Below are 25,178 nucleotides of genomic sequence, written 5' to 3' on the forward strand. Positions count from 1 at the left end.
AATTAATGGGCCATTTCCCTTGGTAGAGAGTAAAAAAGGCTCATTTTGGCTGCAGAGTTAGCGTTTTCTTGTCTCATTTTCTGAGTTCGGTTATTCGGTTTCTTCATCTGGGCTAAACACATATTTTTAATCCACATGATCTAATTTTTTGGGCTATATTTCTATGTATGTTATTTGGAGCATTTCTTCCCAATGGGAATTTGGATAAAAAATAATCAGTACCTGACAGTGACTAAGAGCATGCACTGGCAAACATTTTTGTAAAGGGCTCAGTGGTACATATTTTAGGCTTTTTGGGTCCTATGTTCTCTGTCACAATACTTAACTCTGCCATTGCTGTGAATGCAGGTGTATGCAATACTGACACTAATGGGCATGGCTGTTTGTATTGGCCTCCTGTGGCTGCTGTCACATATAACCACAAACTGCATGGCTGAAAACAACAGGAATGTATTCTCTTATAGTTCTGGAGTCCAGAAGTCCAAAATCAAGGTGCAAGAAGGGCCAGGCTTCCTCCAGAGTCTCTAACGGGGATTCTGTTCCTCGGCTTTTCCATGCTCTATGGCTCCAGGTGTTCCCGACCTTGCAGCTGCGTCATTCCAATCTCTCTCTCTCTGTGTCATTTGGTTTCCTCTGCACCTGTGTGTGTTTTCTCCTGTGCATGTTGCTTATAAAGACACTGTGTCATTGAATTTAAGGTCCACCTGGATAATCCAGGATGATCTCATCTCAAGATGCCTAATTGTGTCTGTAAAGACTCTTCGTCCAAATAAGGCTACATTCACTGGCACTAGGGGTGAGGATGTGAGCTTATCCTTTAGGGGGGCCAACATTCAACTCACCAAACTTACTGTGCTCAAATAAAGCCTTCTTAAAAGAGGCTGTGGGTAGGATTTGGCCTGTGGGCAGTAGTTTGCTGACCCCCAACTTAGAGGGTAGATTCAGATACAGGGAGCTGATAATCACAGAGGACACTAAAATTTAAAGAAAAGTTAAATATGGCTTCATTTCTGCTACTGTAATTCACCTATTAAAAGGACTGTCAGACTATCCACCATACTCTGATCTTTTATTATGCAAGCTGTAAATACAGATGAAGCTTCACTTGCTCACCCGCTGCTCACCTCCTCCCGTGTGGCCTAGCTCCTAACAGGCTGTGGACCGGTACTGGTCTGTGGCCCAGGGGTTGGGGACCCCTGCACTAAGTTATTTACTACTGTGGACCTATGGGGTGTAGGTGCTTTTTATTGAGCTTCCTGGTGTGTGTTGTTCAGTCTTTGCTGCAGTGACTGGGGCAGCTCTGCTTCATGCTGTGGACAGGCTGGGATGGTTCTACTCCATATGTCTTGTCAGTGGATTAGCAAGGGCATGCTCTTATTGAAATGGCAGAGACTTTACTGCTCAGCAGAAATATGCAAGGTCTCTTAGGGGCTACACTGAGAGCTGGCATGCTTTCTATAATCTCTTCCATTGAGGGAAGAGAGAGACCCTCTCATATTGTTTTATACTCAGTACCTGTTTTAAGAAAAAAACAAAGAAGTGAAATCAAAGACAGGCAGCCCGGTGCCAGGCCCAAAACCAGGCCTGGGCCTGCCTGGCCTAAACATAGTAGTTAAAAATCAACTCATGACTTAGAAACCGATGTTATCCATAGATTCCAGACATTGTATAAAAGAACATTTTGAAACTCCCTGCTCTGTTCTGTTCCACTCTGGCCACCAGTGCATGCATCCCCTGTCACATACCCCCTGCTTGCTCAAATCCATCACGACCCTTTCATGTGAAATCCTTAGAGTTGTGAGCCCTTAAAAGGGACAGGAATTTCTCACTCGGGGAGCATGGATTTTAAGACACTAGCCTGCCGATGCTCCCAGCTGATTAAAGCCACTCCCTTCACTATCTCGGTGTCTGAGGGGTTTTGTTTGCGGCTCATCCTGCTACACCATAATATAGAATTAGAGGGAACACTTCCTAACTCATTTTATGAGGCAAAAGTTATCCTGGTGATGGCTGGGCATGGTGGCTCATGCCTGTAATCCCAGCACTTTGGGAGGCCGAGGCGGGTGGATCACTTGAGGTCAGGAGTTCAAGACCGACCTTGCCAGCATGGTGAAACCCCATCTCTACTAAATATACAAAAAATTAGCCAGGCATAGTGGTGCACGCCTATAGTCCCAGCTACTTGGGAGGCTGAGGCAGGAGAATCACTTAAACCTGGGAGGAGGTTGCAGTGAGCCAAGGTTGCACCACTGCACTCCAGCACTCCAGCTTGGGCGACACAGCGAGATGCCATCTCAAAAAAAAAAAAAAAAAAAAAAAAAGTTATCCGAGTGTCCAAACCAGAAAACATTTACAAGAAAGGAAATCTTCAAACCAATATACCCCATGAACACGGATGCAGAAATTCTCGACAAAATTAACAAATTAAATCCAAAATGTACAAAAATGATTATACACTGTATTAGTCCATTTTCATACTGCTATAAAGATACTACCCTGCCGGGCGCAGTGGCTCACGCCTGTAATCCCAGCACTTTGGGAGGCTGAGGTGGGCGGATCACAAGGTCAGGAGATTGAGACCATCCTGATCTAACTCGGTGAAACCCTGTCTCTACTAAAAATACAAAAAATTAGCCAGGCATGGTGGTGGGCGCCTGTAGTCCCAGCTACTCGGGAGGCTGAGGCAGGAGAATGGCGTGAACCCAGGAGGTGGAGCTTGTAGTGAGCCAAGATTGTGCCACTGCACTCCAGCCCCAGCGACAGAGTGAGACTCCATATCAAAAAAAAGATACTACCCGATACTGGGTAATTTATAAACAAAAAAGGTTTAATTGCCTCACAGGTCCTTATGACTGGGGAGGCCTCAGGAAACTTACAGTAATGGAGGGGAAGGAAGACACGTCTTCACAAGGCAGCAGGAAAGAGAGGCAGAGAGAGAGAGAGAAGGGGGGCGTGCCAGACACTTATCAAACAGCCAGATCTTGTGAGAACTCACTCACTATCACAAGCACAGCAAGGGGGAAATCTGCCCCCATGACCCAGTCACCTCCCACCAGGCCCCTTCCTTGACACATGGGGATTACAATTCAAGGTGAGATTTGGGTAGGGACACTGAGCCATACCATATTGTACACCATGACCAACAGGATTTAGGTTAGGTCAGTCTCTTTAATAAATGCCATTGGGAAAACTTGATATCCGCATGTGTAAGAATGAAATTGGATCCTATTTCACACCATATACAAAATTCACTCAAAATGGATTAAAGACTTAAACATAAGACCTGAAACTGTAGAGCTACTAGATGAAAACATAGTGGAAAGACTGCATGACATTGGTCTGGGCAATAATTTTTTGGAAATGGCCCCAGAAGCACAGGCGACAAAAGGAGACAAAATGTAAAATGAGATTACATAAAACTAAAAACTTCTGAATGGCAAAGAAAAGCAATGAGCAGAGTGAAAAGACAACCTATGGGTTGGCAGGAAACATTCACAAACCACCCATCTGATAAGGGATTCATATCCAAAATATATAAGGAACCCAAACAGCTCAATAGCAATAAAACATATATCCTGATCTTAAAAAATGGACAAAGAACCTGGATAGATATACAAAATGGCCAATAGGAATATGGAAAATGCTCCTTTATTTATTTATTTATTTTTGAGACAGAGTTTCATTCTTGTTGCCCAGGCTGGAGTGCAATGGTGCGATCTCGGCTCACTGCAACCTCCACCTCACGGGTTCAAGAGATTCTCCTGCCTCAGTCTCCTGAGTAGCTGGGATTACAGGCACCCACCACCATGCCTAGCTAATTTTTGTATTTTTAGTAGAGACAGGGGTTTCACCATGCTGGCCAGGCTGGTCTCGAACTCCTGACCTCAGGTGATCCACCTGCCTCGGCCTCCCAAAGTGCTGGGATTACAGGCGTAAGCCACCATGCCTGGCTGGGAAAATGCTCCTTAACTGAACGGACCTCCTCTTGGCCAAAGGAATCCCAGAAAAACTTTTAAAACTTCACTTCCAGCCATGACGGGACGAGAGGTCAAACACACCTCGTTATACCCCTTCCTTTTCATGGTTCACTACACAACAACCAACCAGCATTAATAAAATAGAGACCATGAGACTGACAGAACAGACTTCTTGTGGCAATAAGATACCCAATTATAAGCAGGGCCTAACGCCATGCCCGGCAAGCATTAAGTCACACACCCTACCCTTAAAGAATAATTTATGTTCTACTTGCCACATGGTTTTTGTTTTTCTCTAGCAGCTAAACAAGCTCTGGACTCAGGGTAAGCAATATTAAAACAATTTGCAGCTCCACCAGATGCTAACTGACCCCCAGCCCCTATTCCAGCGGCCATAACTACAGCTTTGACTGGGCAAGAGACTGATTTGGGCAACTTTCTCCTGATAAGAAGACCACTGACTGTGGACTGGCTCTGGCTCGTCTACAGAGGCTGCTCACTTGCGTGCTATTCTGTTCTGAAAAGAACTTTTGAGGGATAGGGTCTACTTGTAATACATTTAAATGTTAAAATCTCCACTCCAAAGTGGGCATGGGTTGTATGTTGCATGAGTGTTTGTTTCATACACGTGCACCAGGGCCAGCTTCATGAATATTCATATCTCCTCCTATAACCTGTTGAATATGTATGTCTAGCCAACCCATTGAGCATAAAGCTCTTAGCTCTTACCCCAACCTCTCCTCCTTAGAAATGCCTGTCTCTCTGGTATTGGCTAGAGGCTGTGCTTCCCAGTCTGTGGGATTGCCATCTTGCAGGCTGTAACCCTTTACAAGAAATAAAGTCTCCTTTCCTTTTCTAAATTTATAAATTGTGGGGCGTTTAAAAGTTAACGTAGCCACATAAACATGTTTCCCTTAGTTTAGAAGGGAAAAACAATTTTCTGGAGATATCGAGGGCTGTGTCCCCACCGCAAGTCAATGCTTTTTGATGATCCTAAGGACCTAATCAAGAGTTTCCTTGAGTCTCTGAGTTTGTGTGTGTGTGTGTGTGTGTGTGTGTGTCTGTGTGTGTGTGTGTTGAGACAAGGTCTTGCTCTGTTGCCCAGGCAGGTGTACAGTGGTGCGATCATGGCTCACTGCAGCCTCCACCTCCCCAGCTCGAGCCATCCTCCCACCTCAACCTCCCAGGTAGCTGGGACTACAGGAACATGCCACCATGCCCAGTTAATTTTTAAAAAATCTTTTGTAGAGATGGGATCTTGCTATGTTGCCCAGGCTGGTCTCGAACTCCTGGGCTTAAGTAATCCTCCCCACTTGGCCTCCCAAAATGTTGGGATTACAGACATGAGCCACCATGTTCTGCTGAGTCTCTGACTTTAGAGGAAACTTTCAGTGAAAGGAGTGTACCCCATAAGTGTATACATCTACTATATACCCACAAAAATTTTTTTAAAAAGTTAAAGAAAGGAGTGATAAGGTGTGTGATGGTTAATACTGAGTGTCAACTTGATTAAACTGAAGGATGCAAAGTATTGATCCTGGGTGTGTCTGTGAGGGTGTTGCCAAAAAAGATTAACATTTGAGTCAGTGAACTGAAAGAGGCAGACCCACCCTCAATCCGTGTGGGCACCATCTAATCAGCTGCCAGTGTGGCTAGAATAGAGCAGGCAGAAGAAATTGGAAGGAGCCGACTTGCTGAGTCTTCCAGCTTTCATCTTTCTCCCATGCTGAATGCTTCCTGCCCTCGAACATCAGACTCCAAGTTCTTCAGCTTTTGGACTCTTGGACTTACAGCAGTGGTTTACCAGAGGTTCTTGGGCCTTCAGCCACAGACTGAAGGCTGCACTATTGGCTTCCCTAATTTTGAGATTGTGGGACTCAGATTGTCTTCCTTTCTGCTCAGCTTGAAGATGATCTGTTGTGGGACTTCACCTTGCGATCATGTGAGTCAACGCTCCTTAATAAACTCCACTTCATATATACATCTATCCTATTAGTTCTGTCCCTCTAGAGAAGCCTGACTAATAGAAGGTGCTAGGAGGTTAGATATCTGGAAGGCAGGTGAGTTATTGGAGAAGGAGTAAAAATTAATCAAATAAACAAATAATTGGGTTCACTTAATGTCTAACATGGTCTCTTGGGAACAGAGAATGAGCAGGAAAAATTTCCTTACTGTCCAGACAGGAGTCCACAGAGAAATCAGACACTTACGGGTTCGTAAGTTCCAGCAGTAAGAGGGGCGGTGCCTAATGAGCAGATACAGGGAGCTTTGGCCCTCAGAGAATACAACAGAGAAAAAAAATGTCTAACCCACTAATAGATTAACCCTCACAAGGAAATAATTGCAAAGTAAAGCTTGCTATCATACCCCAAAAGTAGGCTAGCTAATCTGAGTCCCAGACTGGGGACTGGGCTGAATGGGACCCTTCAGCCCACTCCAGGTGGGAATGGAAGTCCAATTGTTAAGACTCTGCAAAGGACATGATCTCATTCCTTTTTATGGCTGCATAGTATTCCATGGTGTATATGTACCACGTTTTCTTCAACCAGTCTGTTGTTGATGGGCATTTAGGTCGAGTCCATGTTTTCGCTCCAATTAATCGATCTACCTATGCCTCACTCTTTCCTGCTGTCTCATCTGGGGACAGAGCTTCATCCTCTATCATCAACCATTCAGGGTAAAATTCAGACTTCCATCTGGAGATCCTCTTCTCTGAGACCCCATCCAGGTGAGCCCAGGAGCCCTCAGCAGGTCTCATGGGAAAGGTTCAGAGGGAACGGAAGCTGGGAACGTTTACGTGAAGTCACCTGAGAGCCAATCCAACTTAGGCCAGCGCCAAGAGGTTGCTATGTTTGTTTGCTTAGTTGACTGATTATTTCATAATCAATCTATTTAGTACGCTAAAAAGAGCAGTGTCTGTTAGACTCAGCAAAGCAGAGACCACTGCTGACAATTAAGTGGTGGGAATGGAATTCCAACTGGTAAGACTGAAGAAGGAATGGGAGCTAAAAATTGGTGCTAGTAAAATCAGTTCATAGTCAAGGAGTTTTGCAGTTAAGAGAGAAAAAAAACTGAATATTAAGTGTAAAGGATATACAGCAAACTGAGGGCTTTTAAAATATTTTTAATATTGGGTGTATTTGAGTATGTTCCTGTATCCATTAAAAAGATCACACCAATGTATTATTTGCAAATGCTACCTTGCCACAGCAGTTAATAAGTCATACATTTTATTTAATTTATTTATTTATTTATTTTTGAGACGGAGTCTCGCTCTGTCCCCTAGACTGGAGCGCAGTAGTGGCACGATCTCGGCTCACTGCAAGCTCCGCCTCCCGGGTTCCCGGCTTTCTCTTGCCTCAGCCTCCCGAGTAGCTGGGACTACAGTTGCCCGCCACTACGCCCGGCTAATTTTTTTTGAATTTTTTAGTAGAAATGGGGTTTCACCGTGTAACCCAGGATGGTCTCGATCTCCTGACCTCGTGATTCGTCCGTCTCTGCCTCCCAAAGTGCTGGGATTACAGGCGTGAGCCACCGCGCCCGGCTGATAAGTCATACATTTTAAAGTATCTTTTCTCATGCGGGTTATCCAGATTAAAAAATATGTTTATTTAATAAGTGAAAAGGGGTGTGATAGCAAGCTTTACTTTGCAATTACTTCCTTACTTGTGAGGCTTAATCTATTAGTGGGTTTGTTAGATAGTTCCTGTTTCTATTGCAAACAGTCTTTGCGAGATCTTTGCTTTTGTATAGCGAGTTTGCAGTGTTTTCATTCCTGTATTTGATTGCATTTTTTTCAAACATAAGAATGGGAGTTGGTGAACGTTTTTTCACCAACGTTGTTGTTTGCCATTTAGTTCTTTTTGTATTTATAGATGCGTTTGGGGTGAATGCGTTAAAATTTATCAGTTTTGTGCGGTCAGGTCTATCAGTGGGTCACACTGTGTATCTCCTTTCTGTTGCATTTTAGATAGTTTAGAGAGTTTAAAAAGCTTTCTACATATTTCGTCGCAATAAATCACCTTTTATATGTATTTCCACCTTATTTCACACATCTTTTTTCTTTCTTTTTTATTATACTTTAAGTTTTAGGGTACATGTGCACAACACGCAGGTTGGTTACATATGTACACATGTGCCATGTTGGTGTGCTGCACCTATTAACTCGTTATTTAGCATTAGGTATATCTCCCCCTCCCTCTGCCCCATAACAGTCCCCGGTGGTGATATTCCCCTTCCTGTGTCCACATCTCTTTTCTTTATTGCCACCTTTTTTTTTCTTTTTTGCAATCAGATCTATTTTTTAAAAATTTAAAATTTTATTTTAATTTCTGGGGTACATGTGCAGGATATGCAGTTTGTTACATAGGTAAACATGTGCCACGGTGGTTTGCTGTACCCATCAATCCATCACCTAGGTATTAAGCCCAGCATGCATTAGCTATTTTTTTTAATGCTCTCCTTCCCCTCACCCCACCCCCTGACAGGCTCCAGTGTGTGTCGTTCCCCTCCCTGTGTCCCCGTGTTCTCACTCTTCAGCTCCCAGTTATAAGTGGGAACATGTGGTATTTGGTTTTCTGTTCCTGGGTTAGTTTGCTGAGGATAATGGCTTTCAGCTCCAGCCACATCCCTGCAAAGGACATGATCTTATTCCTTTTTATGGCTGCATAGTATTCCAGGGTGTATATGTACTACATTTTCTTTAACCAGTCTATTGTTGATGGGCATTTAGGTTGATTCCATGTTTTTACTCCAATTAATCAGAACTACTTTTAAAAATAGTGGTTATCTTTTGCCACTATGTGGAACATATTCTCTTATACCCACGTTGAGATTTCCTGTGTATTCTTCATGTAAGCATATTTTAATCCATTTCAGTTTGTATAAGATTAAATCATAACTTTACATACTGTTGTTTTCTTCCACTGCTTTAAGAAAGTATATTTTTATATTCTTTCATTTCCAAGTTTTTGTCAACTTAATCTCAAATTCGAAACCTATGTTGATGTGATTAATGGTTACTTTCTATCTTTTTCTTTGATCATTTATTTTATTTTTATGCGTTTATTTATTTATTTAGAGATACAGTCTCGCTCTGTCACCCAGCCTGGAGTGCAGTGGCACAATTTCAGCTCACTGCAGCCTCAACCTCTTGGGTTCAAGTGATTCTTGTGCCTCAGCCTCTTGAGTAGCTGGGATTACAGGCATGCGCCGCCACTCCGCCCAGCTAATTTTTTGTATTTGTAGTAGAGACGGGGTTTTACCGTGGCAGTCAGGCTGGTCTCAAACTCCTGGCCTCAGGTTGATCTGCCCACCTTGGCCTCCCAAAGTGCTGGGATTACAGGCATGAGCCACTGCGCCGGGATAGATCATTTATTTTAGAATTTTATTCAGTTTTGTTCAGTGTGGTTGTTTTGAATTCACCTTATTTAACCAAGCTTTATTTTCCCAGCCATTCCTTTTGTTTAATAAGTTCTTAATTTAAAAAAATGTGTTTCTCAATGAAAATACATGGACATGGGGAGGGGAACATCACACATGGGGGCCTGTCGGGGGGTCGGGGGCAAGGGGAGGGAGATCATCAGGACAAATACCTAATGCATGAGGGGCTTAAAACCTAGATGACGGGTTGATAGGTGCAGCAAACCACCATGGCACATGCATAGCTATGTAACAAACCTGCACGTTCTGCACATGTATCCCAGAACTTAAAGAAAAAAAATCACACAGGAAAAAAAAAGTGTTCCTATGTAGACGCACAAAACTTTTTGTGAAACCACAACAGTGAAGAAAGCAGGTGAAATCCCTGCTAATTTAGATCTTACCTTGTAATGGAAAGGGCAGAAAACAATGGAATAAATGTGTGTCTGACATAAAGTCCCCAGAGGTAAGTCATATGAAGAAAAATGATAGATTGTCGTGGCAGGGGCAGGATTTTTTTTTTTTTTTTTTTTTTTTGAGACAGAGTCTTGCTTTGTCGCCCAGGCTGGAGTGCAGTGGCGCGATCTCGGCTCACTGCAAGCTCCACCTCCCGGGTTCACGCCATTCTCGGCAGGGGCAGGATTTTCTAAAGTATGGTCTGGGGAGGTCTTTCCATCTTGCACGAGGAACAGAATTGGACTAGAGAGTGCCCATTGGATTTGTCAGAAAAGAGAGAAAAACTCAATACCTGGGAATTACAAAGAACAGATCCCACAAGGAAAAGTGAGAGAAAGGCCTGCCTCATCTACTACTGGACCATATAAAAACACGTGTGGGCCGGGCATGGTGGCTCACACCTGTAATCCCAGCACTTTGGGAGGCTGAGGTGGGTGGATCACGAGACCTGCCTGGCCAACATGGTGAAACCTTGTCTCTACTAAAAATACAAAAATTAGCTGGGTGTAGTGGCAGGGCCTGTAATCCCAGCTACTTGGGAGGCTGAGGCAGGAGAATCGTTTGAACCTGGGAGGTGGAGGTTGCAGTGAGCCGAGATCGCGCCATTGCACTCCAGCCTGGGTGACAAGAGTGAAACTCTGTCTCAAAGCAAAAATAAAAACAAAAACAAAACATGCGTGGTCTATAAATATGGAATAGATACAGGAATAACAATTAGATCAGGGGTCTGATGTGAATTCTGTAATGAGGCAAGTGGATCAATGAAATTCTGCTCAGGGTATGGGCCCTGGAGTCCGGAGATAATGTCAGCTCTACGCTGGCTACCTGTTCTCCCAACAGTGTGGCTCTTCTCTTGAGCTCTTCATTCAGGCTGCATTTCCCAGGAACTTGCCTTAAAAGCAAAAAACAAAACAAAAAAAAAAACAAAACTATTCTGCCTTTACTGCAGTGGATTCCACACTCTTTGTGTCTGAAAGTAAGAAATACCTTTTACATCATGAGCCAGCATGCCTGCACATGCAAATGTACACACACAGGTGGCTGAAGAAAGAGTATCATGAAACTAGTTTGTAGGTACCCTTATCATATATGATGCGCTTGAATATTTTCTTCTGCATTTTATTCATTCTATTCTATTTAAATCTTACGTACCATAGCACAACCCCTCAATCAGTCCCAATCTCAGAATATGGACAACATTCTCCTAGTGTGTCCTCCACACCTGTGTTAGCATCTCCCTGTATCTTTTATTTCCTCATCAGCAATTGCTGGGACAACACAAAATGTCCCTCACCATTGTCACCATTCTACTTTCTACTTCTATGAGTTCATTATCATTTTAAGATTCCCCATGTACGAGTGTGCAGAATTTGTTTCACTGTGCCTGGCTTGTCATTGAACGTAATGTCCTCCAGGTTCATCTGTGTGGTCACAAATGACAGGATTTCCTTTTTTTTAAAGGCTGAGTGGTGTTCCATTGTGGATATGCACCACGTATTCTTGATCTATTCATTCTTTGGCGGACACTGAGGTTGACTCCATATGTTGGCTTTTGTGAATAGTGTTGCAACGAATGCGGAAGTGCAGATATCTCTTCAACATACTGATTTCATTTCCTTTGGCTATATACGCAGTCATGGGATTATACACATATGGTAGTTCTATTTTTAGTTTTTTGGAGAACCCCCAACTATTTTCTATAATGCTTGTACTACCTTAAGTTTCCACCAAAAATGTACAGGGGCTGCCTTTTCTCCAGATCCTCATCAGCACTTATCTCCGGTCTTTTTTTTTTTTTTTTTTGAGATGGAGTCTTGCTCTGTCGCCCAGTCTAGAGTGCAGTGGTGCGATCTCGGCTCACTGCAACCTCCACCACCCGAGTTCAAGCAATTCTCCTGCCTCAGCCTCCTGAGTAGCTGGCATTACAGGTGCCCGCCACTGCGCCCGGCTAATTTTTGTATTTTTAGTAGAGATGGGGTTTCACCGTCTTGGCCAGGCTGGTCTTGAACTCTTGACCTCGTGATCCACCCGCCTCAGCCTCCCAAAGTGCTGGGATTACAGGCGTGAGCCACCGCGCCCAGCCACCTGCCTTTTTTATAATAGCCACCCTAACAGGTTTGAGGTGACATCTCATTATGGTTATAATGTGCATTTCTCTGATGATCAGTGATGTTGAGCATCTTTTCATGTACCTGTTGGCCAGTTGTATGTCTTCTATTGAGACATGTCTCTTCATGTCCTCTGCCTATTTTTTTTTTTAAACTGGGTTACTTGTTTCCTTGATGTTGAGTTTCTTCTATATTGGGATATTAACCCCTTATCATATGTGTGGTTTGCAAATGTTTTCTCTCCTTCCATAGGTTGCCTCTCTGTTGATTGTTTTCTTTGCTGTGCAGAAGGTTTTTAATTTGATGTAATCCCACTTGTCTATTTTCACTTTCGTTGCCTGTGTTTTGAGGGGTATATTTTAAAACCATTGCCCAGACCACTGCTTTCTGCCTATATTTTATTCTGGAAGGTTTATAGCTTCAGGTGTTATCCTTAAATGTTTTTAAAAATTTGTGTAAATTGGTTGGGTGCAGTGGTTCATGCCTGTAATCCCAGCACTTTGGGAGGCTGAGACGGTCAGATCACTTGAGGTCTAGAGTTCGAGACCAGCCTGGCAAACATGGCGAAACCCCATCTCTACTAAAAATAAAAAAATTAGGTGGGCGTGGTGGCATGTGCCTGTAATCCCAGCTACTCGGGAGGCTGAGGCAAGAGGATTGCTCGAACTTGGGAGGTGGAGGTTGTGGTGAGCCAGGATTGTGCCACTGCACTCCAGTCTGGGTGACAGAGCAAGACTCCGTCTAAAAAAATAAAAAATAAATAAAATTTGTGTAAATTTAAGGGGTGTAAGTGCAGTTTTGTTACATGGGTATTTTGCCTAGTGGTGAAGTCTGGGCTTTTAGTGTAACCATCACCCAAATAATGTACATTGTACCCATTAAGTAATTTATCAGTCCTAACCCCCTCTCATCTTCCCACCCTTCTGGGTCTCCAATGTCTATTATTCCACATTCTGTATTTATGAGTCCACATTATTTAGCTCCCACTTGTAAGTGAGAACATGCAGTATTTGACTATTTCTGAGTTATTTCACTTAAGATAATGGCCTCTAGTTTCATCCGTGTTTAAGTCTTTAACCTATTTTCATTTAATTTTTGTGTATGGTGTGAAATGAGGGTCTAATTTCATTCTTCTGCATATGGATATCCAGTTTTCCCAGCACCGTTTATTGAAGAGATGGTACTCTCACTATTGTGCTTTTTTTTTTTTTTTTGGCAATTTGTCAAAAATAAAAATTGGCTGTAAATTCATGGATTTATTTCTGGGCTCTGTATTCTTTTCCATTGGTCAATGTGCCCCAATACAGTGCGCTTTCCATTTACCTTCTCCCCTCTGATTCACATGAACAATAAAACAAAGTCCCCAGATTTTCTGGATAATAAGTGTATCCATACATGAAGCTCCCTAACTTTTATGGCTTTCACCCAAGGGAAAGGATCCTAAATTATTTAGCTCTGGGAGTTGATGGGGCTCTGCATTCATGAATCCCTTGAAACTAAAGAGAACAAAGAGGTAACTTCCTTTTTCAACCTTTATTTTAGAATCATGGGGTATATGTGTAGGTTTGTTACAAAGATATATTGTGTGATACTAAAGTTTGGGGTATGGCTGAACCCATCACCCAGGTAGTGAGTACCCAAGAGGTAGTTTTTCAGCCCTTTTCCTACTCCCTTTCTCCCCACTATAGTAGTCTCCAGTGTCTGTTGATCCCAACTGTATGTCCATGTGTACCCAATGTTTAGCTCGCACTTATAAGTGAGAATATGAAGTATTTGGTTTTCTGTTTCTGCATTAGTTCACTTAGGATAATGGCCTTGAGTTCTCTTCATGTAGCTACAAAGGACATGTTTTTTCTTTTTTATGGCTGCATAGTAGTCTCTGGTGTGTACATACTACATTTTCTTTATCCAATACACCATTGATAAGCACCTGCAATGATTCCATGTCTTTGCTATTGCGAATAGCACCACAATGAACATATGGGTGAATGCGTCCTTTTGGCAGGATGATTTATTTTCCTTTGGCTATATACTCAATAATGGGATTTCTGGGTCAAATGGTAGTTCAACTCAGTTTTTTGAGAAATCTCCAAAGTGCTTCCCACAGTGGCTGGACTAATTTACATTCCCACCAACAGTGTATAAGTGGATATTATGCTCATGAAATAAGCCAGAGAGAGGAATAAAAAATGCTACATTATTTCACTTATATGTGGAATCTAAATAATGTCAAATACTGACCAGGTGTGGTGGTGGTTCATGCCTGTAATCCCAGCATTTTGGGAGGTCAAGATGGGATCACCATTTGAACTCAGGAATTCGAGACCAGCCTGGGCAACAGAGCAAGATGTCATCTCTACTAAAAATGTGAAAAAGTGAGCCAGGCATGGTGGTGTGAGCCTGTGGTTCCAGCTACTCAGGAGGCTGAGGCAAGAGGATGGCTTCAGCCTGGGAGATCGAGGCTTCAGTGAGCTACCATCACACCACTCTACTTCAGTCTGGGTGACAGATTGAGATCTTGTGCTTAAAATGTAAAATACATAGAAATAGAGAGTACAATTCTGGTTATGGAGGGGTGAGAATGGGAGGAGTGGGGAATGGGAAAATGTGGGTCAAAACGTACAGAGTTGTGGTTATGTAGGATGAATAAGCCTAGACATCTAATGTACACTATGAGGATTATAGTTAAAAATATTATACTGTACACTGTGAATTTTCTAAGAGTAGAGTTTAGGTGCTCTTTCCACCAAAAAAGGTAACTATTTGAGGCGATGGACTCAGGATCTTTTCATTTGCTTTAGCCAAAAGAATATGGTGGAATTGAGTGTCCCTCAAGGGAACTTGGCATGTTTCTGTTGCTCTCTCCTGTAACTCTGCCTCTGCCATGCAAACAAGTCCAGGCCAGCCAGCTGTAGGAGGAGAGGACATGTAAAGCCATGTTAAGACAGTGGGCAAGCTGTCCCAACTGTGGCCACCCTAGGTCAGCCCACAGCCAACAAGCCTCCAAATGTAAGAGAACTCGGGCAAGATCAGCAAAGCCCTATTGTTGACTCACAGCTGACTACAGCTTCATGAGGAGGACAGCAGAGACCAGAAGACACCCCCAACATAGACTCCCTATGAGACAAGAAAAGCATCATCTTAAACCATTTACTATGAGATGACTTGTTATTCAGCAATAGCTTACTGATACAATAATCATTGCAAATAGAACTGAGGACATTCAGAATAGTCTGCTGCTTCTTATTTTGGCATTTGTTCTAATACTTGGAAGCATTCATGATTCACTGGATACTCATGTATATTTCAGATAACTGTATTAAAAAAAAGACTACTGTTGAGATTCCCCATCTAGGTGATCTGGAGAGGTTAGAATGAGATGTATGTTTTTTGCAGGAATAATTTGTGCACCTGAATCACAATTTTCCATTCCCAGAGACATAACGGGATAAGTTAAAGGTTTGGTGTGAGTCACGCTTTTCACCTGAATCACAATTCCCCATTCCCAGAGGCATGACTGGGGAGAAGCTCAAGGTTTTGTGTGAGTCATTCTTTAATCATGAGTATTTAAGAGAATTTAGAGCATAAAAGAGATGAATAAATTGATGATACATTGAATATTGTTCACCGACCTGCACTTTAATGTTTATGACAAAATTTTATAATGAAGGAGGTATTTTGGTTAGTGGGATAGAAGGATTCGTATTTGTAGGGAGCACTAAAAATTTTGAAGCCAAAACAGAAGTATGGATGCATGAAACATTATAGACCATGGCACCAAATCCATCACTCCAATAAATAAACTTATATATGGGCACTAAGCTTCCATACTTCAATGAGTCCATGCACATCATAAAAACAAGTCTTCCATAGCAATTCAATGTATGATTGACAATTTTACTCCATCATATTTAAAGTCCTCTCTGACTGTAAGTCCATATTAAGTTAATCAACATATGCAAGTTTGTCTTTCAGTGGACATTGCACTTGGAACATATTTTTGATAAACAATTTTTGCCTTACCGTACTATGCCAGGGAGTATGGCAGATACTGTGGACATGGCACTGACAAAGACATGATGTCCTAATGAGGACAACACAATCTCATAACCAGCTGCAAAATACACAAGGATGTTCAGGTCTACATTATCAGGAGGAGCATTGAAGGTAGAGACAGACATAGGACTGAAGAATACAAAAGTGAACAAATTGTGGTCTCAGGTCATACTCCACTATAAATTTACATCAATTACCCCAATTGCCAAGTGTAGTCTATGCCACAGGAGACATACAACTGTTCCCTGTATGAGACAAATGGAAATCTCCAAAGTGTTTCTGATCAAAGTCGAAAATAACCTTGAGAAAGTAGGAAAACAACAAAGAGAAAAAACTGTTGGATATCAGAGAGCAGAAAGCTTAATAAAAGGAGTTGCTTAAATTCTACAAGACCAGTTGAAATCACAACAAATTGAAACTCCCAGAAATATAATAAGTATTAATAGAAGGAGCAAGTTCTATTTCCACTATCTGATTGAAGAATGACAGTTACTACCTCTGAAGCTTAGAGCCCTGCAATCATGGGCACTTCTTGAAAAATTGCCCTTTCATTGTTCCCCACAACAAATGTATTCCCAGAGCCCGCTTTATGTCTTTATTCCTCAGACTATAGATAAAGGGGTTCAGCATGGGGGTGACCACAGTGTACATCACTGAGGCTGTTGCACTTGAGTGTGAGTTGCGGGTGGCAGCAGAACTAAGGTACACCCCTAGGATTGCACCATAAAATAAGGAGACAAATGAGGTGAGATGCACAGGTAGAAAATGCCTTGTACTTCCCCTGAGCTGATGAGATTGCACGTATGGAGGAAATTATCTTAGAGTAAGAGTAAAGGATCCCAGTCGGGGACCTCCACCCAGCAGCGCAACTGTAAAATATATCACCATGTGATTAAGAAAGCTATCAGAACAAGCAAGTTGGATGACCTGATTAAGTTCACAGAAAAAGTGGGGGATTTCTAAGGCTGTGCAGAAGGACAGCCGTACTACCATTAAGATTTGTAGCAAGGAATACAGAGCACTCACGGTCCAGGACGCCAGAACCAGCAGTCCACAGAGGTGAGGGTTCATAATGACCATGTAGTGCAGGGGGTGACAGATGGCCACAAACTGGTCATAGGCCATCACGGCCAGGAGGAAGTTTTCAAATCCAGCAAAGAGTATGAAAAAATACATCTGCATGAGGCAGGCTGTGTAGGTGATGACTTTGTTCTGTGTCTGGATGTTCATCAGCATTTTTGGAATGGTGGTGGAAGTAACACAAATGTCAGCAAAGGACAGGTTGGAGAGGAAGGAGTACATGGGGGTGTGGAGGTGGGAGTCTGAGATTGTGGCCAGGATGATGAGCAGGTTCCTGAGCACAGTGACCAGGTACATGGACAGGAACAGCCCAAAGAGGAAGGGTTGCAGTCCAGGTTCTTGTGAAAATCCCAGAAGAAGAAATTCTGAAATTTGTATATCATTTCCTGGTTCCATTTGATTGAAGTGACTATCAGAGAGAGAGAGAGAGAGAGAGAGAGAGGGAAACGAGACAGGCATGCATTGCTAACCTTTCAGAAATACCATCATTTATATTTTATAGCCAATAAATTATCTTACATTTTGTGTATGAATCTGGTTCTCTTTAAGGGATCTCCATGTCATCTCTGATTAGGAACTCCTTCCCACTCTCAGCCTTAACTGAAGACAGCATACATTCTGCAGTTAGAATAAGAACTTCTGGCTGGGCACGGTGGCTTATGCCTGTAACCCCAGCACTTTGGGAGGTCAAAGCAGGCGGATCATGAGGTCAAGAGGCTGAGACCATCCTGGCCAACATGGTGAAACCCTGTCTCTAGTAAAAATACAAAACTTAGCCTGGTGTAGTGGCATGCGCCTGTAGTCCCAGCTACTTGGGAGGCTGAGGCAAGGAGAATCTCTTGAACCCGGGAGGCAGAAGTTGCAGTGAGCTGAGATCATGCCACTGCCCTCCAGCCTGGTGACAGAGCGAGACTCCATCTCAAAAAAAAAAAGAAAAAGAAAAGAAAAGAAAAAAGAATGAGAACTTCTTCTATGCATTTGAGGAATATAAATTGAATGTTGACCATGTTCTTGTCACTGTCTAGATAATGAGTGAACAATGCTGAAAAACAAAAGTCCCTACAATCTAATGATGAAGAAAGAATATAAACAAATTAAACAATCACATAATATGTCAGATGGGAACAGGCGCTTGGAAAATAAACAAAGCAGGTAAAAAGGAGGGAGGGTATGAAGGGTTTCTTTTGTTTTTTGTTTGTTTGTTTGCTGATTATTATTCAAGACCTGCAAACAAGGTGATGTTTAAAAAAAGATCTCAAGGAAGACAGGGCAAGAGTCATGAGGTTATCTGTTGAAGTGGGTGCCTGGCAGGAGGAATGGCAGTACAAAAACTTTGAGGGATGTACTTCTTTCTTGTTTTCTTTTTCGAGACAGAGTCTCGCTCTGTTGCCGGGCTGGAGCGCAGTGGCGCAATCTCAGATCACTGCAACCTCCACCTCCCAGGTTCAAGCGATTCTCCTGCCTCAGCCTCCTGAGTAGCTGGGATTACAGGCATGCACCACCACGCCCGGCTAATTTTGTATTTTTAGTAGAGACGGGGTTTCTCCATGTTGGTCAGGCTGGTCTTGAGCTCCCGACCTCAGGTGATCCGCTCACCTCAGCCTCCCAAAGTGCTGGGATTGTAGGCATGAGCCACTGCGCCTGGTTGGGACGTGCTTCTTTCAGATGTTCAAGTCCAACACAGAAGCCAGTGTGGCCAGGGAATCAGTAAGAGGGAGAGTGATGGCACATGGTGTCAGAGGATGTTGCAGAATAAGGGGACCTCGTTGTCAAAACATCAAGAGACAAAGTGTCCATCTGTCTAGATGCTGTTGCACCTGCACTTTATTAAGTGGACTAGAAAGATGTCACATCAACTGAAATGCATCCCCTCTTTATTTCCTTCTGGTGTCTTGAGTTCTGGCCTCTGTTTTATTGGTCTCCTTTATAATAAAATATATTGAGGCCAGGTCCCTCTTGCTCTGAAACCTGCTGTCACTCCAAAGACATGCAGCCACACACTCACTCACACACACATATACACATGCAGCACACTGGCCAATGAGGGCCCAGGCAGGAGTGCAGTGATGCGATCATAGCTCACTGCAGCTTCAACCACCCAGGCTCAAGCGATCCTTCTGCCTCAGCCTCCCAAGTAGTTGGGACCACAGCCATGTGCCACCACCCTTGGCTGATTTCTACATTTTTTGTAGAGACCAGGTCTGGCTATGTTGCCCAGGCTGGTCTTGAACTCCTGGCCTCAAGTGAACCTTCCACTTTGGCCTCCCAAAGTGCTGGAATTACAGGCATGAGCTACTGCATTTGGCTCAAGGAAAGCTTTTAATATCAGATTCTTTTTTCCCTACAGAATGTAGAATTGATACAAGAAATTCCAGTTCACAAGTCTGTATACACATGTAAACTTGGACTTCCATTTTGGTATGACTGTTTTCAGCCCTGTGTTTAAAGAAACATAAAAGAGCTGTTCAATAAACAGAGTGAGAGAAATTAAACAGACCCCAGTAAGGAAAAAGTCTAATAAACTCAGGTAATCCCTCAGAAAAAGGACAAAAATACATTGCAAGGGTGCAATGGGTAGGTTAGCAAGAAAGGAACTGACTCCAAGGAGACAAAGGCTTGCTGGGGATCTTATAGGATGGAAAATAAAAGCTTCCCTGGTTATGGTTACATTTCAGCTTCCATTGTATCTCCTTGATGCCTGGCAAAATAAATAAAAGATCAAAAATAAAGAATTCTGACATCTTTATTGACTTCATGGTTTTTAATTTAACAATAGTATTTAATTATGTCGGTTTTAATGATTATTAAAGTTTTAGCTTTCCTTTTGGAACTAGAAATAAGTAAATAAAGTTATCCAAAAGACAAGACTGTGGAGTCCTAATTAGGGAAATGGAGTCAGGCTGGCTGAAGCAGGGAAAAACAAAAAGAGAAGATAGATAAGCTCTAAGTCTGCCTTTCTTCATGGTCCAGAACACACAACCCTCCTGTGCCAATGACTCACAATCTTCCTGCACCCGTCTTATCACCAGACCCTCAGCTGATGGAAAAATGCAAGTTAGTTCACTGCAACCTTGGCATTATCAGTACCGCACAAAGCCCTCTTCAGCTCGCAGCACAAGCACTGTCCTATAAAATCCCCAGCAAGCCTTTGTCTCCTTGCAGTCAGCTCCTTTCTTGCTAACCTGCCCATTGCACCCTTGCAATGTATTATTATCCTTTCTCTAATTAAATTTGCCTTTCTTTATCTACAACTGTCTTGGTAAATTCTTACTGCCTACATGATACCGGCCCCAGATAGCTGCTACCCATGACAAAAACTAATGATACCCTTTTTGGCAACAAAGGTACAGATCACATATCCTAATAGAAAAATGGAGCAAAGAGAATAAGCCAACAATTCACAAAAAGAAACATACAAACAATGACAAAATTTGGGCATTTTTATATGAAACAGTAAAAGACTCATTTTTTTCTGTGCCTATTCCGTATTTATTTGATCAATTGGTTTTTATATGAATTGAGAGTGGATGAAGCAGTCCCTTTCTCACTTTTCTTGTATTTCCTGTGTGGCCTTTATTTTATTTTATTATTTTATTATTATTTTTTTGAGACAGAGTCTCGCTCTGTTGCCCAGGTTGGAGTGCAATGGTGCAATATCGGCTCACTGCAAGCTCAGCCTCCCGGGTTCACGCCATTCTCCTGCCTCAGCCTCCTGAGTAGCTGGGACTACAGGCACCCGCCACCACACCTGGATAATTTTTTGTATTTTTAGTAGAGATGGGGTTTCACCGTGTTAGCCAAGATGGTCTCGATCTCCTGACCTCATGATCCGCCTGCCTCGGCCTCCCAAAGTGCTGGGATTACAGGCGTGAGCCACCGCGCCTAGCCTATTTTATTTTTTTTTGCTACTTGTGGACTTTGAATTTTGATCACTTTTTTGACAAATCCAATGAGCTTGTTTCTGGTCTTTGTCCAACATGAAAATGCCTGCCCAGACCATATTATATATTAAATTTTGCACACATCATGACTGTTCTATTCTATTCTGTTGTATTCTATTTATTCATTGTTGAGATACGGTCTTACTCTCTTGCTAAAGATGGAGTGCAGTGGTGCAATCATAGCTCACTGCAGCCTCAAATTTCTGGGCTTATATAATACTCATGCCTCAGCTTCTTGAATGGCTGGGACGAAAGGCATGTGTCACCATACCTGGCTAATTTTGTTCATGCTTTGTAGAGACAGGGTCTTGTTTTGTTGCCCAGGCTGGCCTCAAACTCTTGGCTTCATGTGATCCTCCCAGCTGGGCCTCCCAAAGTGCTGGAATTATAGGCATGAGTCACCTCGCTTGGCCTGACAATTCTATTATTTTACACTAAGAAATATTCTTTATTTGATTTACACCTTATGACATTGCATCATGCACCTTTATTTAATTCTTCTGTATTTTCACCATTATAGCACAAGGTCAAAATGAGCAGGGATGTTACCATGGATGTTCACTTATGTATTTTTTTCCCTCCTTCCGTCCCTCCCTCCCTTCCTTCCTTCTCTCTCTCTTTCTTTCTTTTTTCTTTTCTTTTTCTTTTTTTAATGGAGCCTTGCTCTGTCACCAGGCTGGAGTGCAGTGGCACGATCTCGGCTGACTGGCAACCTCCGCCTCCTGGGTTCAAGCGATTCTCCTGCCTCAACCTCCCAAGTAGCTGGGATTACAGTCATGAGCCACAACACCTGGCTAATTTTTGTATTTTTAATAGAGTCGGGGTTTCACCATGTTGGCCAGGATGGTCTCGATCTCCTGACCTCGTGATCCACCCACCTCGGCCTCCCAAAGTGTTGGGATTACAGGCCTGAGCCACAGTGCCTGGCTACCTTCGTATTTTCATAAAAAGATGTGACGATGTATGCATTATTAAAAAAAGAATTATAAAATTAGAAAGAATGGCAGGAGAATAAAACCAGGTTAAATATAATCAACTGTAGTGAATAAAATTGTTGAAGTATTGAAAATTAACTGACATGATATAATAATAATTTAATCATATCAACATAAATTAATAAATTGGCAAAAATCTAGATATAAAAGAATATGGCATACACTGTTCATAAAAAACTCTTGCACAGAGCAGATGCTCAGTTATTATTTGCTGAATGAATCAGGACTTTGTTCTCAGTATACATGGGCATTTAATATACAGCAAGCTTGTATTTCAATTTAGTTAGAAAGGATTGGATATTTAAATAAATGCTGTCATAAACTGCTATTTGTCTGGAATAAATAAAATTGGTCACCTACCTCACACATCTTACACAAAGTCAGAGGAATTAAAAACCTCAGTATCGGCCAGGTACGGTGGCTCATGCCTGTAATCCCAGCAGTTTGGAAGGTCAAGGTGGGTGGATCACTTGAGGTCGGGAGTTCAAGACCAGCCTGGGCAATATGGCGAAACCCCATCTCTACCAAAAATACAAAAATTAGATGGGTATGGTGGCACTTGCCTGTAGTCCAAGCTACTCAGGAGGCTGAGATGGGAGAATCGCTTGGATCCAGGAAGCGAAGGTTGCAGTGAGCCAAGATCGCACCACTGCATTCCAGCCTGGTTGACAGGGCAAGACTCCGTCTCAAAAAAAAAGTAAACAATGCCTTTTCCATGAAAACAGGGAAACTACATATGAAATCTGTGGGTGGGCAAATCACCTTAACTAAGGCAATAATTGCAGAAGTAAGATGATAGGTATATATTTAACTAAAGAATATTTTAAACTTTTTATGGCTAATAAATTTCCCCAAAAGTCAACTGAAAAAGAATCATTGAAAAAATAATTTTAAACGCTGGTAACTATATAAAAATGGGCATATAGTAAACATAAGGCAATCAAGATCTTGATCAAATATATGAATATTTGCTCAAAGTCAGTAATATTTTAAGAAAACAGAAATCTCACGTCCATCAGCCTGAGCGGGGATGGAGTGGGGAACTTTCTCAGCTGTCATAGATTTGTGTTGGAATTTTTAAACAGATGGCAAACGGGTACTCTAATTTTGGTGACAGAAATAAGTGTCATAATGTCTTGTGGAAACAATCTCCAGACAGATAAAATATTAAAAACACATACAGGCTGGGCGTGGTGGCACACGTCTGCAATCCTAGCACTTTGGGAGGCTGAGGCAAGTAAATTGCTTGAGCCCAGGAGTTCGAGACCAGCCTGGACAACGTGGTGAAACTCCATCTCTACAAAAGAAATACAAAAATTAGCCTAGCATGGTGGTGCACACCAGTAGTTCCAGCTACTTGGGAGACTGAGTTGGGAGGATCACCGGAGCCAAGGAGGTTGAGGCAGCAGTGAGCTGAGATCATGCTACTGCATTCCAGTAGTAGCATGGACAGAGGCTTGCACGACAGAGTGAGGCTCTGTCTCAAAGAAAAAACAAACAAACAACAAAACTCCAAAAACCAGGAAGCCAGCAGATATTCCTCACCACAGTGTTTCTCAATCTCAGCACTATTGATATTCTGGGCTAGATCACTCTCTTTGATAAAGTCTATCCTATACACTGTGAGTTGTTTAGAAGCATCAAATCACAGGTCTAAACAACACACAAATATATTCAGCCACGCAAGTGAGGAAATAAATGCAAGTACAGCTCATTAGTACATAGTCTCTCACCTATTAAATATTTTGTATTATCTGAATACCTAGCGTAAGAGAAAATCCTGCAAAATATACGCTTTGTGAACTGCTGTTGCAAAATGGTATTTGCAAGCAATCCGTTCATCTGGATTTTTCTCACGGGCATAGAATCAAACTGAAATATGCTCCATTTTAAAAGTAAAAAGGAAATGTCTTTACATGACTGTATATCCCTCCACAGCCAATACACGATTTCTCTACTCCCCTTAACTACAAAGATGTATGTTGTACTTTTACAAAAATCATTTTACACCTCCTATTCCTTCTAATTGGGCTTCTGTGACCTTCACTAAATGTCAACAGTCATCACCCTTGCATTGCCTAGTTCGGTGTTCACTTTTCTTTTTTTGCATCATAAAACGAGACATTACTTAGTTAATTAATCAACCAAGCAAATAACCGCAGCAATATCTTGGCTCTGGGTTAGGCTGGACTGGCTCTCAGGTGATCTCAGGTAAATATTCTCTGCATCTATTCCGTCTATTGTTTTCCTGCAGTTCCCACTGGGCTCTCCGACTCACCAGGAGGGGATCTCTCCGAGGAAGAGTTCCTTGTGTAAGTGCAAATTCCTCACTGGATGATTGATGGTGGAGACTGAAGCTCTGCTCAGCAGACTAGGCAGCAGGAAAGAGTCAAGCATCTGTCTCTGAGCCAGACTTTGGACTTCAAAAGAAACAATGATATTCCATTCAACCCAGGGGTGCCTGAGGGACAACAGCAGATGAAATATTTATAGCTTCCCACATCTGCTCAATAGGCACATTTCTTCTTGCTATTTGAAACCCTGAGTACATTATGTCCCTGTGGGACATTGCTTTGCACAGAAAGAAAAAAAATCCTGCAGATTCTCTGTTCCCAAGAGACTGGATGAACCAGTCTTTCTTACTCTTTCAACATGAACTCTCCTTTCTTCCAGAAGTCTAACTTTGTAACAACTGTCCCAATCCTGAGACAAAGTTTTCTTCAAATCTAAGACTGAGAAACCCATCTTGCCTACTCCCCTTAAATCTCCAAAGCATTGACTTATTGTGGGATTACAGCCCCTGATACCATAAGAAAATTTCTCTTTTTTTTTTTTGAGACGGAGTCTCACTGTGTCACCCAGGCTGGAGTGCAGTGGTGTGATCTCAGCTCACTGCAACCTCCGCCTCCTGGGTTCAAGTGATTCTTCTGCCTCAGCCTCCCGAGTAGCTGGAACTACAGGTGCTCACCCCCATGCCCGGCTAATTTTTATATTTTTAATAGAGAAGGGGTTTTGTCATGTTGGCCAGGCTGGTCTCGAACTCCTGACCTCAGGTCATCCACCCGCCTTGGCCTCCCAAAGTGCTGGGATTACAGGCGTGAGCCACTGTGCCTGGCCCAACATCTGAAAATTTCCATCTCATTC

General features: G+C 42.5%; 2 protein-coding genes across 2 annotated transcripts in view; both read right to left on the reverse strand.

The window, feature by feature from the left end:
- Window positions 1-24,695, reverse strand: part of OR7C1 (olfactory receptor family 7 subfamily C member 1) — a 37,750-nt gene extending 13,055 nt beyond the window's left edge. The window contains exon 1 of the mRNA XM_055371994.2: window positions 24,313-24,695. The gene's annotated coding sequence lies outside the window, so the exon portion shown is untranslated. The remainder of the gene's footprint in view (window positions 1-24,312) is intronic.
- Window positions 16,538-17,499, reverse strand: LOC101141509 (olfactory receptor 7A5-like). The gene is given in 3 exon segments (XM_055371995.2): window positions 16,538-16,763; window positions 16,765-16,864; window positions 16,867-17,499. Coding segments are annotated over 3 exon segments (954 nt in total). The 5' UTR covers window positions 17,495-17,499.
- Window positions 24,696-25,178: the final 483 nt, after the last annotated feature.

Source organism: Gorilla gorilla, chromosome 20, assembly GCF_029281585.2.
Source record: "Gorilla gorilla gorilla isolate KB3781 chromosome 20, NHGRI_mGorGor1-v2.1_pri, whole genome shotgun sequence".
Lineage (NCBI taxonomy): Eukaryota > Metazoa > Chordata > Mammalia > Primates > Hominidae > Gorilla > Gorilla gorilla.